Here is a 15,640-nt window from a genome sequence, read left to right as displayed (position 1 = left end):
AGAACAACGCCTATAAATATTTATTTATTCTACACATACACACACACATATATATACATATACACACACACATATATATATATACACACACGCACATATATACACACATACATTCTGCACACACACACACACACATTCTGCACACACACACATACATTCTGCACACACACATATATATATATATGTGCACACACACATTCTGCACACGCACGCACATATATATATATATATATATACACACACACACACACATTCTGCATATACGCACACACAAACACAAACGTGCGTAGAATATTTCGAAGTTTTAATGCAGCCATACACGCATCATATATGTAGAGTTTATTAAAAGACATTTTCTTCCATTCGTCATTTAAACCGTTAAACGTTAATTCCAGCACACGGACAACAAATATCTATTAATGAAAGAAGCAATGAAGTCTGGAACCTTGATTAATAACTGTGATGGCGGCATATAAATATATATATATATATCTACACATTATACATACATGTCTGTATAGATGAATATATAAATACATTTAAATATCTATATACACTTTTGGGCGATCTTATTTTCGTCCTAAATAACTTTGTATGGAGTGAATGGTTATCTCTATGGAAATATATATATACACACATTATACATACATGTGTGTATAGATGAATATATAAATACATTTAAATATCTATATACACTTTTGGGCGATCTTATTTTCGTCCTAAATAACTTTGTATGGAGTGAATGGTTACCTCTATGGAAATATATATATACACACATTATACATACATGTGTGTATAGATGAATATATAAATACATTTAAATATCTATATACACTTTTGGGCGATCTTATTTTCGTCCTAAATAACTTTGTATGGAGTGAATGGTTACCTCTATGGAAATATATATATACACACATTATACATACATGTGTGTATAGATGAATATATAAATACATTTAAATATCTATATACACTTTTGAGCAATCTTTCTGCTACTTAGAGACAACTTTATAACTTATATTCGTCCTAAATAACTTTGTATAGAGTGAATGGTTACCTCTATGGAAATATACACACACACAATATATACACACACATTATACATACATGTGTGTATAGATGAATATATAAATACATTTAAATATCTATATACACTTTTGAGCGATCTTTCTGCTACTTAGAGACAACTTTATAACTTATATTCGTCCTAAATAACTTTGTATAGAGTGAATGGTTACCTCTATGGAAATATACACACACACAATATATACACACACATTATACATACATGTGTGTATAGATGAATATATAAATACATTTAAATATCTATATACACTTTTGAGCGATCTTTCTGCTACTTAGAGACAACTTTATAACTTATATTCGTCCTAAATAACTTTGTATAGAGTGAATGGTTACCTCTATGGAAATATACACACACACAATATATACACACACATTATACATACATGTGTGTATAGATGAATATATAAATACATTTATATATCTATATACACTTTTGGGCGATCTTTCTGCTACTTGGAGATATTTTATAACTTATATTCGTCCTAAATAACTTTGTATGGAGTGAATGGGTTACTTCTATGGAAATATATACACACATGCATAATTATATACCCGAAATATACATACCTGTCGTTTTCTTTCGACGTCATTTTAGGAGTTTTCATTAGAACGAAGGAGATACAACAACCAAGCAATTAAAACAATTAACAGCAGAGAACTAATTACAATCCCAAAGCTGCTGTAATTAAAATAAATGCCAGAGAATCCCGAGACAAATTCTAGTGTTTTGTTTTTGTTTTTTAAAATCTTTAAATTGAAAATTAGCGGCTGACAGTTGATTGGCTGAATATATCAACCAATCAGAACAAAGGAAACCAGGTCTTGACGTAGAGCAATTGATTTCGTCTTTAATTTGTTGGACCTGGTAATGTAAATTTGTACTCAAATGCGTTCCAGCCGTGACCGTCCCGTCTTTTGACGGGCGTTCTGATACTATATCAACTATATTGATCTGTTTATCTATATGCATTTAAAGCCATTCTTTCAGTTTACAGTCACAAACTGAAAGTGAAAAGTTATTGTAAGCAAACAATATAGATAATTTGAAAAATAAAACTTTACACTTTACAATTCCCATATTTTTTTAATGGGAAATAATAAAACGAAATAAACAAAATTCAAATAATCGTTTAAAAATTTTATAAATGGTAGCGATGGTGGGAATTTAAGAGTTTTTAAAAACAGGTTTTGGATTTTTTTTCCTTTTAAACGGCAGTTTTCAACACAATTTCTAGTTAACTAAACACTTTTAAACTTCGTATACTTACAAATTACAATTTTCTCAAGAAAGCAAAGAGAAAAAATGTTTTATTTTGACACATTCTACCAGTATACGAAGTTTAAATGTGTTTAGTTAACTAGAAATTGTGTTGAAAACTGCCGTTCAAAAGGAAGAGATCCCAGTTTTTTTAAAAATATATATAAACTAGCAGTATCGCCCGGCGTTGCTCAGATTTGTAAGGGAAATAACTATAGAAGCATTTTTAGAGAGTTATGGACAAAAAAATGCATTAAAAATGGGAAAAAAACGATGGTAAATTTTTTTTCAAATCGTTGACTCATCGTAGACGCGCGCTAATACCCAGAAGGGCTCGATATGAATCACGACTATAAGATACCCGCTTTTGGTTAAACTGCACCGCAAAATGTGGGAGTAGTTAGGAATCTAAATCGGAGGAGACAGACACACAACTTGACTTTTATATATAAAGATAAATAAAAGGGTTTCTTGAATTTCGGAGAAACTTGTAATGGTCTGCATTGGTAAAAATGTGGTTCAGTCTGTTTGGCTGGGTGGAGTGTAGAATATAATGTTTCATAACTTCTGCTTCGTGAGAAAACAAAGAAATAGAAAGTGATGATGGTAATGGGGATTTGAAGTAGCGGGGGAGACAGTTGAATACGCAAATAAGGGTGGGGGTGAAAAACCAAGGAAGTGAGGTCAACAAGAATGGTAAGTTGAACAGGAAGGATATGGTGCCCAAAATAAATTCTGACAATTAGGTGGTCTCAGTAATTCCACTCACACCCACCCTCTGGACAGGTTGCCGTCTGTATGGTTGTTTAGCATCAGATAAGCTGTGATTCAGCAGACCTAGAGTGAATGACAATCCAGCCACCACCATCCTCCTTTGGTTTAAAGAACTGTATCCAAGACAAAGAATTGGGATCTTTTCGGTTTGAACGGCAGTTTTTAACATAATTTCTAGGTAACTAAAAAATTTTAAACTTCGTATACTGGTAGAATGTGTTTATAAAACATCTTTTTCTCTTGGCTTTATTGAGAAAATTCTATAGTTTGTAAGACATTTGTTGTTTTTTTTCTTCAATTTCTGCAATTTCAACCAATCAATTACGTCTATTCAAGTAAAAAGCATTCTGTGCCGTATGAATATGTCCCTCGTTTAAGAAACAGATTGGGTTTATTTACATTTGTGAAGAAAAAAAGATACCCTTACCCCTAACCCTAACTAACCCTAATCCTAAAACAGAATGAAATGCAATAGATCGATACTAGGGTCATAATTATGGGTGACAATTTCATATGACACTGCTAGAAAAAACTGCCGTTCAAACCGAAAAGATCCAAGAATTGCAAATATGCTGCCTTCTTTTTATGACAGCATAGTGTAATTTAAGGGAAATTCGCTTGCTATTTCTAGCAAGTCGAGCTACCTCAAACAGGCTCCGTGTCTGACTTGTGATACAAATAGTTGCAGATGCTGGAGAAAGAAACGGTTTCTTCATATCATAGAATTATTGAGATATAGATTTTTTTTGGAAGCACTCCGTCGGTTACGACGTCGAAGGTTCTGGTTGATCCGAATCAACGGAACAGCCTGCTCGTGAAATTAACGTGTAAGTGGCTGAGCACTCCACAGACACGTGTACCCTTAACGTAGTTCTCAGGGATATTCAGCGTGACACAGAGAATGACAAGGCCGGCCCTTTGAAATACAGGTACAACAGAAACAGGAAGTAAGAGTGAGAGAAAATTGTGGTGAAAGAGTACAGCAGGGATCACCACCATCCCCTGCCGGAGCATCGTGGAGCTTAGGTGTTTTCGCTCAATAAACACTCACAACGCCCGGTCTGGGAATCGAAACCGCAATCCTATGACCACGAGTCCGCTGCCCTAACCACTGGGCCATTGCGCCTCCTGAGATATAGATTATTTACATTATTTACATTCGACGGATATTTGTCCTCATCTTGTTTGTTGTTAACACAACGTTTCGGCTGATATACCCTCCAGACTTCTTCAGGTGTCTTGGGGAAATTTTGATCCTGGGTCCTCATTCCTAGGGTATTTTTCGATGTTATTATTGTTGTTGTTGTTATTGTTCAGGTCACTGCTTGGAATCGAATTGGGGTCAATGTAATTGACTTATCACTTCCCCTGAATTTTCTGGTCTTGTGCCAAAATTTGAAACCAATATGTAACCCATTGGTATTCAAACCAGCCAGATCTAGCTTCTTACACCCACTAGTGTAGCTAGAGTGTGTGCTGCCCGGGGGTGGCTCTTCTACTTGCCACCCACCGGACCCCACAAAAAAAAAAACACATTCCCTACAGCAGACCCAAAAGTGCAGCCTGGGGCACTAGTGCTTACACTTATCCTACGGTGTCATTCTGAAGGTAAAGAATCACATCACAGCTACAAGATAATCCATGACTAATTCAAGACAATCAGAATGTTAAAAGGTGAGATTCAATATTTTAATGTCTGATACAATATCACTGCTGTTGTTATCACCATCACCATCATCATTATTATCATCATCACTACTCTTTACTCAAGCAAATCGACCCCATGACTTTTTCTTTGTAAGCCTAGTACTTATTCTATCGGTCTCTTTTGCCGAACTGCTAAGTTATTGAGATGTAAACACACCAGCATTGGTTGTCAAGCGATGTTGGGGTACAAACACAGACACACAAACATATACACACACACATATATATATATACATATATACGACGGGCTTCTTTCAGTTTCCGTCTACCAAATCCACTCACAAGGCTCTGGTTGACCTGAGGCTATAGAAGAAGACACTTGCCCAAGGTGCCACGCAGTGGGACTGAACCCGGAAGCATGTGGTTGGTAAACAAGCTACTTACCACACAGCCAGTCCTCATTGCTTTAACCTTTTGGCATTCACATTATTCTGTTAAATACAATGCTTTTTCAGTCACATCATTTTGAATTAAACATGAATAGTATTGAAATTTCAATGAAGGAGTGGCTGTGTGGTAAGTAGCTTGCTAACCAACCACATGGTTCCAGGTTCAGTCCCACTGCATGGCATCTTGGGCAAGTGTCTTCTGCTATAGCCCCAGGCTGACCAATGCCTTGTGAGTGGATTTGGTAGACGGAAACTGAAAGAAGCCTGTCGTGTATGTATATATATGTATATATATAATATATAATTATATATATATATGCATGTGTGTGTGTTTGTGTGTCTGTGTTTGTCCCCCTAGCATTGCTTGACAACCGATGCTGGTGTGTTTACGTCCCCGTCACTTAGCGGTTCGGTAAAAGAGGCCGATAGAATAAGTACTGGGCTTACAAAGAATAAGTCCCGGGGTCAATTTGCTCAACTAAAGGCGGTGCTCCAGCATGGCCGCAGTCAAATGACTGAAACAAGTAAAAGAGTAAAGAGATGTGATGATATATTTTTAAAATGGTATTAAAGGGTAAGAGTGATGGGCTGGATCTAGCTGGTTAGGACATAAAACAGGTAGCATATTTGGGTTGGATATGGTTGGCTTAAATGCTAAAGGGGTAATGTCTACTTTTTCTATACTTACATGTTCTGAGAGAGAAGTTAGGCATAAGAGGAATTTGTTGCTGTGTGCAAGAGAGGAGACTGTGCTGGTTTGGTCATGTGACGCGGATGGATGCTGACAGCTCTATAAAGAAGTACTGATCTCTGGAAGTGGGTCATCATCATCATCATTTAGCATCCGCTTTCCATGCTAGCATGGGTTGGACGGTTCAACTGGGGTCTGGGAAGCCAGAAGGCTGCACCAGGCTCCAGTCTGATCTGGCAGTGTTTCTACAGCTGGATGCCCTTCCTAACGCCAACCACTCCGTGGGTGCTTTTTATGTGCCACTTGCACATGAGCCAGGGGAGGCTGGCAAACGGCCACGATCGGATAGTGCATTTTACATGCCACCGGCACGGGGGGGCCAGGCAAGGCTGGCAACGGCCTGGATGGAACACATAAATGTGGGAGACCCAGGAAAACATGGGACAAAGTACTGAAGAATGATCTCAGAAAGCTGAACCTTCTGAGAGAGAAGTTAGGCATAAGAGGAATTTGTTGCTGTGTGCAAGAGAGGAAACTGTGTTGATTTGGTCATGTGATGCGGATGGATGCTGACAGCTCTATAAAGAAGTGTTGATCTCTCAAAATGGATGGAAGACATAAATGTAGGAGACCCAGGAAAACATGGGACAAAGTACTGAAGAATGACCTCAGAAAGCTGAACCTTTCAGGCGCGATGATAAGGGGCCAAACCACCTGGTGCTTGGCTGTACTCAAGAAGACCTGTCCTCCACAACAGAAGTGTTAAGACCAATCCTTGTAGCTGTGTAAAGCACCCATGGTGGTGCTACGTAAAAGCACCCATGTGGAAACATGTGAAAAGCACCAATACTTTGTAAAGTGGTTGGTGTTAGGAAGGGCATCCAGTCATAAAAACCATGCCAAATCAAACTGAAGTCTGGTGCAGCACCCCCAACCTTGGTTTGCCAGCTCTGGTCACACCATCCAACCAGCATAGACAACAGACATTAAATGGTGATGATGACAAGGGTCAAATGAAAATTGTTGAGGCAAATCTTATTTCTTTACTGCCCACAAGGGATTAAACACAGAGGGGACAAACAAGGACAAGCAAAAGGATTAAGTCGATTATATCGACCCCAGTGCGTAACTGGTACTTATTTAATCGACTCCGAAATGATGAAAGGCAAAGTCGACCTCGGCGGAATTTGAACTCAGAACGTAGCAGCAGACGAAATACCTATTTCTTTACTACCCACAAGGGGCTAAACAAAGAAAGGACAAACAAAGACAGGCAAAAGGATTAAGTCGATTATATCGACCCCAATGCATAACTGGTACTTATTTAATCGACTCCGAAAGGATGAAAGGCAAATTAGGCTTGGCGGAATTTGGACTTAGATCGTAGCGGCAGACGAAATACTGCTAAGCATTTCGCTCAGCGTGCTAACGTTTCTGCCAGATTGCTGCCTTAATTATTGAGGCAAATCTTCTGTGGCAGGATTCTGTACTTGTCACAAATCTCTCACCTGTTTCCAAGCAAGGTACTATTCCCCCTTCCCACCCACCCACCCCCGGTCTATTGGACAATGAACAATGCAGACATAGTTGCTGGCAGCTTTGCTTTTGTTTATGAAGATGGTGCAACAAGTCAAGACATATTCAGAAAGCCAGACATGCTTTCACAGTTGACTGCAAGCGTACAGCAATGTCATTTGTTTACGGTCATCGAACACGCATTATACGAGGAAAAAATACAAACTCGTTGACACAAACACTTGCATTCAGAGAGACACATAACACATATATGTACTTATATACACGTACATTATGTATGTAGTATGTATATTATATATATATATATATATATATAATATATATACTTATGTACATGTACATTATGTAATGTATTATATATATATATATATATATATATATATATATACCGGAGTAAACACATAAATGTGAAACAAGGCGGAAAAAAGAGTACTCAAATACCAGGAGTAGAGTAATATACTTTATTTAAAAGCAGCAGAACTATAACAAAAGCTGTTACTCGGAGGTTCACATTGCCGTTCGTCGGACAGTTTTGTTAACAAAACTGTCCGGCGAACGGGAATGTGAAACTCCGAGTAACAGGTTTTGTGAATTTCTGCTGCTTTTAAATAAAGTATATATATATATATATATATATATATATATATATATATATATATATACATACACACATCCAAACATTCTTATACATACATATATAAACATATACACAGATACATGTAAACATACATATATATATATATATATGGACATGTATATTTATATATATATATATATACATACATATATACATATAAATTTATTGATCGCTATGGGCTCCATGTGAGCAATCATCTAAAAGTTTTTTGTGCATTTTGATGTTGACATAAGTTCCTTGCTTCTCCTGATGAGAAAGTGGCATAATGTACTCCTTATTCCTTCGCAATTAGGAATATGCAGCCTTCGAAACATATGTCGAAAATAAAGGAATTTTGTTAATTCGTCATTCAGCTCCATTCTTTCATAAATTTATATTTTTAAAATAAACATACAAATTTCCACACGAAAGCACGTAATCTATGCCCTAGGCACGTAACTTCAACCGTGTTTTTTCTGATGTGAATTTGCTACCCAGGTATCGGTTAATTCGAATTATCCTTAATAAGATAATTCATTCAACTACTCAAATATACATATATACATACATATATGGCCATGTACACACACACACACACACACATATATAGATGGTTAAGAAGTCTCAGTCATCTGCACAGACATTATTGCCAGGAATGTGTGAAATATGGGAGTAGAAAAGCACCTTTGCTGAGGCAGCAGTATTAATTGTAAAATAACAATGAGGCATTCCCTGGGAGAATGGGACGGGACCTGACACAACTATACAACAAAGAGAATGAGAGAGAGGGGGGAGGAGAGAGGGGGTAGGAGAGAGGATGAAGTAAGAGAGAGAGAGGATACAATAGAGAAAATATAAGAAAGACACAACGTTGTTTTGTCCTGAGTATTGTTTATCTGAAATATTTTATTAAAATATGACAAGCATGATAATAATAATAATAATAATAATAATAATAATAATAATGGTTTTAGATTTTGCCACAACGGCAGCCATTTTGGGGGGGGGGGGTAGGGGACTAGTCGATTACATCGACCCCCCCCTCCCCCCAGTGTTTCACTGGTACTTGATTTATCAACCCCCGAAAGGATGAAAGGTAAAGTCGACCTCGGCAGAATTTGAACTCAGAACATTAGCGACAGGTGAAATACCGCTAAGCATTACACCTGGCATACTAACAATTCTGCCAGCTCGCCACCTTAATAATAATAATAATAATAATAATAATAACAATAATAATAATAACAATAATAATAATAACAACAATAATAATAACAACAATAATAATAACAACAATAATAATAATAACAACAATAATAATAATAACAATAATAATAATAACAATAATAATAATAACAACAATAATAATAATAAATAGGGAGATATAAAGAATACTGATGACAACTTTAATAAGGATTACTCAAAGATAAAATAAAATTTAGGCTTACAATTTTTTTTTTATTTATTATTCAATTTCAGATCAAGCAAATTTTTGAATCCCTCCCCCCGTCCCATCCATTCATTCTTCACACTAAAATAAATAAAAGTGGTTTTCTCCCACCACAAAATGGTTACTTTTTTTTTTATTGTTTTCTGTCCTAATTCCGTACTTGCATGGTCAGAAAGTTGAATTATGTTGGAGGAATTTATTTCAACATCACTACACCAATTATTCCTCCATCACTAAACCTATTTCTTTATTACCCACAAGGGGCTAAACACAGAGGGGACAAACAAGGACAGACATAGGTATTCAGTCGATTACATCGACCCCAGTGCGTAACTGGTGCTTAATTTATCGACCCCGAAAGGATGAAAGGCAAAGTCGACCTCGGCGGAATTTGAACTCACAACGTAACGGCAGACGAAATACCGCAAAGCATTTCGCCCGGTGTGCTAACGATTCTGCCAGCTCGCCTCCATCACTAAACCGTTTACTGTGAAGGAAACTTTGGTTTCATATTTTGGCACAAGGCCAGTGATTTCGGGGGAAAAGGGATAAAGTCGATTAAATCAACCCCAATGTGCAACTGGTAATTATTTTATCGACCCCCAAAAGGATGAAAGGCAAAGTCGACCTCGGTGAAATCTGAACTCAGAACACACACAGACAGACGAAACGCTGCTAAGCATTTTCACTGGGTGCTAACAATTCTGCCAGCTTGCCACCTTAATAATAATAATAATAATAATCCTTTCTACTATAGGTATAAGGCCTGAATTTTGGGGGAGGGGACTAGTCGATTACACTGACCCCAGTACTTAACTTTGTTAAATTATTATTTGATTTTTTTTTTTTTTTTTTGTCTCGGGAGACAATGGAATTGCACATGAAGTAGTCTAGTCCGGCTTTTATATTTCATGTCCTGATACATTCCTGATAGGACTACACAGCCACATCAGGAAATGTATCAGGACATGAAATATAAAAGCCGGACTAGACTACTTCATGCGCAACTCCATTGTCTCCCGAGACAGAAAGGATGCCAATACAATAGTACTTAACTGGTACTTAATTTATCAACCCCGAAAGGATGAAAGACAAAGTCAACTTCAATGGAATTTGAACCCAGAACAGAGTGACGGGCGAAATACTGCTAAGCATTTCGTCAAGCGTGCTAACAATTCTGCCAGCTCGCTGCCTTAATAATAATAATAATAAAAATAATAATCCTTCTATTATAGGCACAAAGCCTGAAATTTTGGGAGAGTAGGCAGGTCAATTACATCAACCCTGTGTTCAACTGGTACTTATTTTATTGACCCCGAAAGGATGATAGGCAAAGTCGACTTTGGCAGAATTTGAACTCAGAACATACAGATGGATGAAACGCCACTAAGCATTTCACCCCACATGCCAACAGCTCAACCAATTCGCCACCCTACTGTAAAAGAAATATTGAACTTTCCTTGTATTTTCCGATGGAAATTTATTCAGTAAGTTGTTTATCTACACAAAGGTTGTCGTCATAGCAATAACATTTTTACTTGCGTCTGTGCCGGTGGCACGTAAAAAGCACCAGCCAATTGTGGCCGTTGCCAGCCTCCTCTGGGCCCTGTGCCGGTGACACGTAAAAAGCACCAGCCAATCGTGGCTGTTGCCAGCCTCCTCTGGGCCCTGTGCCGGTGACACACAAAAAGCACCAGCCGATCATGGCTGTTGCCAGCCTCCTCTGGGCCCTGTGCCGGTGGCACATAAAAAGCACCCACCAATTGTGGCCATTTTCCTGCCTCCTCTGGCTCCTGTGCTGGTGGCACGTAAAAAGCACCCACCAACTGTGGCCATTTTCCTGCCTCCTCTGGGCCCTGTGCCGGTGGCACGTAAAAAGCACCAGCCGATCGTGGCCGTTGCCAGCCTCCTCTGGGCCCTGTGCCGGTGGGTGACACGTAAAAAGCACCAGCCAATCGTGGCCATTGCCAGCCTCCTCTGGGCCCGTGCCGGGATACACAAAAAGCACCACCGATCATGGCTGTTGCCAGCCTTCCTCTGGGCCCTGTGCCGGTGGCACGTAAAAAGCACCAGCCGATCGTGGCCTTTGCCCGCCCCTCTGGGCCCTGTGCCGGTGACACGTAAAAAGCACCAGCCGATCGTGGCCATTGCCAGCCTCCTCTGGGCCCTGTGCCGTGATGAGACACAAAAAGCACCAACCGATCATGGCTGTTGCCAGCCTCCTCTGGGCCCTGTGCCGTGGCACATAAAAAGCACACCCACACCTTGTGGCCATTTTCCTGCCTCCTCTGCTGGTGCACGTAAAAAGCACCCACCACAACTGTGGCCATTTTCCTGCCTCCTCTGGGCCCTGTGCCGGTGGCACGTAAAAAGCACCAGCCGATCGTGGCCGTTGCCAGCCTCCTCTGGGCCCTGTGCCGGTGACACGTAAAATTCACCAGCCGATCGTGGCCATTGCCAGCCTCCTCTAGGCCCTGTGCCGGTGATACACAAAAAGCACCAACCGATCATGGCTGTTGCCAGCCTCCTCTGGGCCCTGTGCCGGTGGCACATAAAAAGCACCCACCAATTGTGGCCATTTTCCTGCCTCCTCTGGCTCCTGTGCTGGTGGCACGTAAAAAGCACCCACTACACTCACGGAGTGGTTGGAGTCAGGAAGGGCATCCAGCTGTAGAAACACTGCCAGATCAGACTGGAGCCTGGTGCAGCCTCCTGGCTTCCCAAACCCCAGTCGAACCGTCCAACCCATGCTAGCATGGAAAACGGACGTTAAATGATGATGATGATGATGTAGTTGTGATGGTGGTTAGTGTTGCTATGGTTTTGTTGCTGTTGCAGTTGATAGTGTTATTACTGTTGTTGTCGTCGTTGTGTTGATTAGTGTTGTAGTTGTTAGTGTTGGTGTTGTTATGATAAAATATTGTTGCTGTTACTGTTATGGTTAGCGTTGTAGTGTTTGGTATTACTTTTATTATTATTATTATTACTGTCGTTAAGGTGGCGAGCTGGCAGAATCATTAGCACCCGTCACTACATTCTGAGTTCAAATTCTGCCAAGGTCCACTATGTTTTTCATCCTTCCGGGGTCGTAGGCCCTTCCCCCAAAATTTCAGGCCTTGTGCCTTTAGGAGAAAGGATGATTATTATTGTTGCTGTGGCTGATGTTGCAGTTGGTGCAGCTGTAGTGCTTGTTGGTGTTATTGTTGCTGCAGAGTGGTTGTTGTAGTTGTTAGTATTATTGTTGTTGTTGTTGTTGTGCTATTATTATTGCTGTAGTTGTTGGTGTTGTTATGATATTTTTGCTGTTGCTGTTATGTTTAGTATTGTAATGTTTGGTATTAATTTTATTATTGTTGTTGTGGTGGTGGTGGTGGTGGTTGATGTTGCAACAGGTGCTACAGCATGGCCATGGTAATCAATAATGCTGTGATGGTTAGTGTCCCTTTTGTAGTATAGGTGCTATGGTTAGTATTGTTGTGGTTGATGCTGCGGTGGCAGTCGATGGTGTTATTGTTTAAGGCGGCGAGCTGGCAGAATCATTAGCACGCCGGGCGAAATACTTTGTGGTATTTCGTCTGCCGCTACATTCTGAGTTCAAATTCCGCCGAGGTCGACTTTGCCTTTCATCCTTTCGGGGTCGATTAAATAAGTACCAGTTACGCACTGGGGTCGATATAATCGACTTAATCCGTTTGTCTGTCCTTGTTTGTCCCCTCTGTGTTTAGCCCCTTCTGGGTAGTAAAGAAATAGTTATTGTTTCTGTAGTGTGATAGTAGTACTTGTTAATGATGTTGCTATTATAGTTGTCGATACGGTTAATGTTATTTTGTGGTTGGTACTGTCATTGCGGTAGTATTAGTGGTGGTCAATGTTACTGTTGTAGCACACATTAGTACAATATTATCACAGCTCTCCTAACTGTCGATAGTATTAAATACCGAATCCTCAGGGAATGTTAACAAGTGAAAGACTTATCTCATCCAGGGAAGATTTATCTCTTTTCCGCTTCATACCCTGAAACCAAACCTAATCATCAGATCTAAAGAATCCTCTTCTGGATTTCTAAACAGTCATTCACACAACATCAAAAGTGTTGCAGAGAGATAAATTTTTTTTTTTGGGGGGGGGGGTTGTTTCTTCCACACTGCAAGATCCTCATTAAGCAGAAATACACACAGGTGGTTTCTTGTGGCATTCTTGAGATTAAAGGGAAGACTTGAACACAAACACTGCAAGCTGGGACAACAACATGACCCCTATTTCTAACTAAAAAAGGGAGCACAGCACAAAAAGTAGTGTTTCATAGCCAAGAGTATGGCTCAGCAGAAAGCAACATGAGGCAAAGTATCAGCTTTTAGCCCGAGGCTGAAACACCAGACTAACCCAGTTACCTGAGGGCCTCTCAAAATATACAAAATAAAATCCAATCATGAGAAATATCAATGCGATACATCAAAATGCTGCTTTTAGTTTAGGTTTTATTATTTTCAGAACTTCAGTCACCGGTAGAAAACTTTCTTCATTTAACCCTTTAAAATTTAAACCGCCCATATCCGGCCAAAAGTATACTGCCTGTTTTATGTTCAAACTGGCCAGATCTGGTCTCTCACACCAACCCTACAATATTGTTTTAAAAATTAACATCTGCCTCATCAAATTCTCATAGCTTCAAGATAATGCATGATAGTTCAAAACAATGGGGATAAAAAGGGATTAATTTTGGTAGAATAATGCGAACACTAAAGGGTTAAATCATTTCCCATTTGTAGACACTGGCACCAAATGAGTGCACAGCAGAACTCCAATATTCTCAGACAGTATTTCACATTAAACTAAAGGTTTCCCCAAATAATATCCAATGGCTGAACCCAATTGTTTTATTGGTTGGATCAATTACTTTAACAGCTTAATGAATCCTGCTAGGCACTGAACTGTTGTTGTTGTTAAGCAAAAAAAACGGGTAAGGGTGATTAGGTGATGGTCTAGGGCTTAGGAGCGGGAGACCCCAGACCTTAGGGAAAAAAAACAAACTCTGGTCGTCTTGTTGTAGTCGAGGGCTCATCGTTGACGCCTGACACCACTGGGAGGTGGCCCCTCGAAGTTGCTGGAAATGGAGATCTCCAGGTCCAAATTCTTGAACGGCACCACTGAACTGGGAAGTAAATGATGAACAGGGTTTTTTTTTTTTTTTTTTTACCTTGATCAGCCAAATCAAAAAGGGTTACACGCTATGCTTGTGGGTATAACACAGCGATTAGTAAGGCATTACACGTAGTAACTCAAGTTTCTCTATGTTGATGGAGGTAGGCAGAGATTAATAGAAGGAATGGTGATGTTCAGCTGTAAACAAAAAGAAAAAGAAAATACTCCTGGAATCCTGGAATTGTCTTTAGAGTAGCAATGAGTTTTTATTGACAGGGGTTACTTGAAACTGAGGTAGTTCTGTAGGATTTGAGGTATCTCGAGTTTAGGAATAAGACGATAAGTTCTAATAGCCTTCAAGATTGATTTCCGGGCATAGAACAACAGACTCTGGGGGTTTTCTGAAACAAAAAAGGGAAAATAAAATGTTTAAAATAGAAAACAAAAAATATAGGGAATTTTAATTTCTCCTAAAGGCACAGGGCCTGAAATTTTGGGGGAGGGACTACGACCCCGAAAGGATGAAAGGTAAAGTGGACCTTGGCAGAATTTGAACTCAGAATGTAGCGACAGGTGCTAACGATTCTGCCAGCTCGCTGCCTTAACAATAATAATAATAATAATAATAATAATAATAATAATAATAATAATAATTTTAATTTCAAACTTTGCTACAGTCCTTATACTAAATAAAGAATTAGGAAAAATTAGTCATTGAGGAGATTTGAATTGTGCCCAATAGGTTAATGAAACATCCATCAATTGCATAGTTCTCCTGCTGCTTCCCACGAGTTATTCCTCTCTCTGTGGAACCAGCTTAATAAACGACAAAGTTATTTTACTAAATTGTTCATTATTTCAAAATGAATTTAAACAAAGGCAGTGTATGCCATCATAATAATAATCCTTTCTACTAAAGGCACAAGGCCTGAAATTTTGTGGGTGAGGGCTAGTCAATAACATCAACCCCAGTTTTTCACTGGTACTTAAT

At 39.1% G+C, this 15,640-nt stretch overlaps 2 protein-coding genes across 3 annotated transcripts in view; both read right to left on the bottom strand.

Moving 5' to 3' along the window:
• Positions 1–1,836, bottom strand: part of LOC115223940 (rho guanine nucleotide exchange factor 3-like) — a 99,303-nt gene extending 97,467 nt beyond the window's left edge. The window contains exon 1 of the mRNA XM_029794685.2: positions 1,654–1,836. Within this exon, the coding sequence (XP_029650545.1) occupies positions 1,654–1,691 (38 nt within the window). The 5' untranslated portion in view covers positions 1,692–1,836. The remainder of the gene's footprint in view (positions 1–1,653) is intronic.
• Positions 1,837–13,267: 11,431 nt separating this feature from the next.
• LOC115223941 (ankyrin repeat and SOCS box protein 13) overlaps positions 13,268–15,640 on the bottom strand; it is a 28,434-nt gene continuing 26,061 nt past the window's right edge. For both annotated transcript variants that reach the window (XM_036512878.1, XM_029794687.2), the window contains exon 6: positions 13,268–15,050. In XM_036512878.1, the coding sequence (XP_036368771.1) occupies positions 14,996–15,050 (55 nt within the window). In that variant the 3' untranslated portion in view covers positions 13,268–14,995. The remainder of the gene's footprint in view (positions 15,051–15,640) is intronic.

Source organism: Octopus sinensis, linkage group LG24 (genome assembly GCF_006345805.1).
Source record: "Octopus sinensis linkage group LG24, ASM634580v1, whole genome shotgun sequence".
Taxonomy (NCBI): domain Eukaryota; kingdom Metazoa; phylum Mollusca; class Cephalopoda; order Octopoda; family Octopodidae; genus Octopus; species Octopus sinensis.
Note: the sequence above shows the minus strand (reverse complement) of the source record. Positions and strands in the feature narration are given on the sequence as shown.